The sequence below is a fragment of the Sapajus apella genome, unplaced genomic scaffold (genome assembly GCF_009761245.1).
Source record: "Sapajus apella isolate SASKATOON/1434 unplaced genomic scaffold, GSC_monkey_1.0 scaffold20, whole genome shotgun sequence".
Lineage (NCBI taxonomy): Eukaryota > Metazoa > Chordata > Mammalia > Primates > Cebidae > Sapajus > Sapajus apella.
In genome coordinates, this window is record NW_022436960.1 from 1424302 (window position 1) to 1427047 (window position 2746).

At 50.7% G+C, this 2746-nt stretch overlaps 1 protein-coding gene across 1 annotated transcript in view; it reads right to left on the minus strand.

Moving 5' to 3' along the window:
* The window catches only part of DYNC1H1 (dynein cytoplasmic 1 heavy chain 1), an 85381-nt gene that overhangs the window by 11157 nt on the left and 71478 nt on the right, over positions 1–2746 (minus strand). Inside the window, exons 53-56 of the mRNA XM_032287364.1 lie at positions 2263–2380; positions 1961–2176; positions 1068–1280; positions 790–917 (exon numbers count right to left, since the gene is read on the minus strand). Of these exons, the coding sequence (XP_032143255.1) occupies positions 790–917; positions 1068–1280; positions 1961–2176; positions 2263–2380 (675 nt within the window). The remainder of the gene's footprint in view (positions 1–789; positions 918–1067; positions 1281–1960; positions 2177–2262; positions 2381–2746) is intronic.

The following is a 2746-nucleotide window of genomic DNA, read 5'->3' on the forward strand; positions in this document are numbered from 1 at the left end:
GGAGTGCAATGGCGCAATCTCGGCTCACCGCAACCTCCGCCTCCTGGGTTCAGGCAATTCTTCTGCCTCAGCCTCCTGAGTAGCTGGGATTACAGGCACGCACCACCATGCCCAGTTAATGTTTTGTATTTTTAGTAGAGACGGGGTTTCACCATGTTGACCAGGATGGTCTCGATCTCTTGACCTCGTGATCCACCCGCCTCAGCCTCCCAAAGTGCTGGGATTACAGGCGTGAGCCACCGCGCCCGGCTCACTTTCATTTTTATGTTTTTTTTATTTTTTATTTTTCCTAGCAAACAATATTCTATGACACATTTTTACGTTTTTTTTGAGATGGATTCTCGCTCTGTTACCCAGGCTGGAGTGCAGTGGTGCAATCTCAGCTCACCACAACCTCCGCCTCCTGGGTTCAAGCGATTCTCCTGCCTCAGCCTCCTGAGTAGCTGGGATTGTAGGCATGTACCACCATGCCTGGCTATTTTTTTGTATTTTTAGTAGAGATGGGGTTTCACCACGTTGGCCAGGTTGGTGTCAAACTCCTGACCTCAGGTGATCCACCCGCAGTCAATTTTAGAAGGTTACAAGAAGCATTCACTGCAGAATAACTCAGACACTTGACAGTAAAGACAACAGCACATGCCCCACCGTCAGAGAAGCACCAAGCTGCCAGCACTGTATAACCACACCTCATTTTCTATTCCTCTCTTGAAACAAGGGTGTGTTCTGAAAAAAATTCAAGATCACCACCCACATTCCTCCCATGCCTCTCCTCGGTACCCGAGCTCGTACCTATTGAACCGTTTCAGCATGATGGCATTTTCTGTGCACAGGTCATCTGCAGGCAAGGAGCTGGCCTGCCAGCGAAGACGCTCGTCAGCATTGGAAAGGTATTCCGTCCTGGCGATATCTGTACGGAACTGAAAGGCAAGGCTGTTACCTTTCCTCCTCCTCAAAGCCACAGATGGGACCGTTCTCAAGGGAAGACTCTGCAACTGTGCACTCAGCACTGGCTTGCCTCACACTGCCTGTACATCCTTCATCCTTTCTGAATTCCCCGCAATGCTCACCTGGATGTTGGCTTGCTGCAGGTGATGGGACCACGTAGTGAACAAGTTCTGACGCATCTGCTGGTCAAAGTAACCTGCATAGGCAATGAACGCAGCCGACAAGAGACAGTCCCCAGCAATAGTGGACATCTGGTTTTTGAAAGTTTCACTTGTTTTTTCCCATCGTTCCCGTTCAGCAGACAAGCTCTTCAGAAGAGCCGTGCTCCGGTTTACCTAAAAGGAAAACCATACAAGATGCTCTGGGATCAGGCCTTTCAGGATGTATACTGAATCCTGCAAATTGGTTCATCCACATTAAGTGCAGGGTTTCGGGTGGCTCAGAAACGTGCCCAAGCTGTTCACAATCCCAAAGGGGATGAGACCCAGATCATGTATAACTAATGACCACACAAGGACTCAGAGCCTCAGCAGGGCTGAAGCTGGGTATGGAGAACTTTCAGCCTTGGGATCTGTCAGTGGGCAGAGAGATGGGAGTAGAAAGGGCCTCTGAGGCGGAACAGCTGGGGGAGGCCTTAAGGGAGAGACACCAATGGCAGCAGATGAGAGAGCCTATGCTGAGGATTCTGTGGAGCAGTGCAGGAGGCAGTGACCCTGACAGCAGGGAAGGGACCTCAGGCAGACCAGAGACGCCGCCACTGAGGGCCTCGGGCAGCAGAGCAAACAGGTCTGGAGCTGGCGGTGGGGGATTCACTGGCTGCAAAGCGTCCAGTTTGTATCAATCTATCCTCATTAACAACACTTAGTAAATACTCGGTGTGTATTATTTTCCAGGAAAAAAGTCCTCAGGGCAGATGTTAAAGAGCTACTGAGACCAACATGGTCCGTGCAGCTCATGTTAAAGTGTGTTAATCTCTGCCTCCACAGCAGGAAGACTGGATGAATGATGATCTTACTTTTGCCTCGACAGCTGCCAGGTCGGCCTTGATGGCCTGGGCCTCTGAGATGAGGACGGCGTACTCCTCCTTGTAGCGGGCGATGCTGGCCTCCAGGTCCCGGATCATCTGCTCCACCTCGTTGGCCTTCTGCTGGTTGTCCTTGGCGTCATCTTCCAGCTTCTGCAGCTCATTGCGCAGAGGCTCCACTCTCTTTAACATGTCTGCATAGTTAAGCTGGGAAGAACCAATTGATAACTGTTATTTAAGCGACGAGAAAAGAGGTCACCTTTCACATGGGAGCTGTGGGCTGTGCTAATCACCTGTGCAATTGCCCATTTCACCATAGGGCCGCAAGCTAGGGAAGCCCGATTGACAATTTCATAATTGTAACTTGGATTGGACATGTAGTTTTTCTTCATCTTCTCCCTTATGGCATCACTGAAAAAGAGGAATGATATTTCTAAGCACATGCAGGACAAAAGCAAGAAAGAGTTTTCATAAAATTAAAATGGAAAAGATTAGAGCCAGGGCCGGGCGCGGTGGCTCAAGCCTGTAATCCCAGCACTGTGGGAGGCCGAGGCGGGTGGATCACGAGGTCAAGAGATCGAGACCATCCTGGCCAACATGGTGAAACCCCGTCTCTACTAAAAATACAAAAAATTAGCTGGGCATGGTGGCGCGTGCCTATAATCCCAGCGACTCAGGAGGCTGAGGCAGGAGAATTGCCTGAACCCGGGAGGCGGAGGTTGCGGTGAGCTGAGATCGCGCCATTGCACTCCAGCCTGGGTAACAAGAGCGAAACTC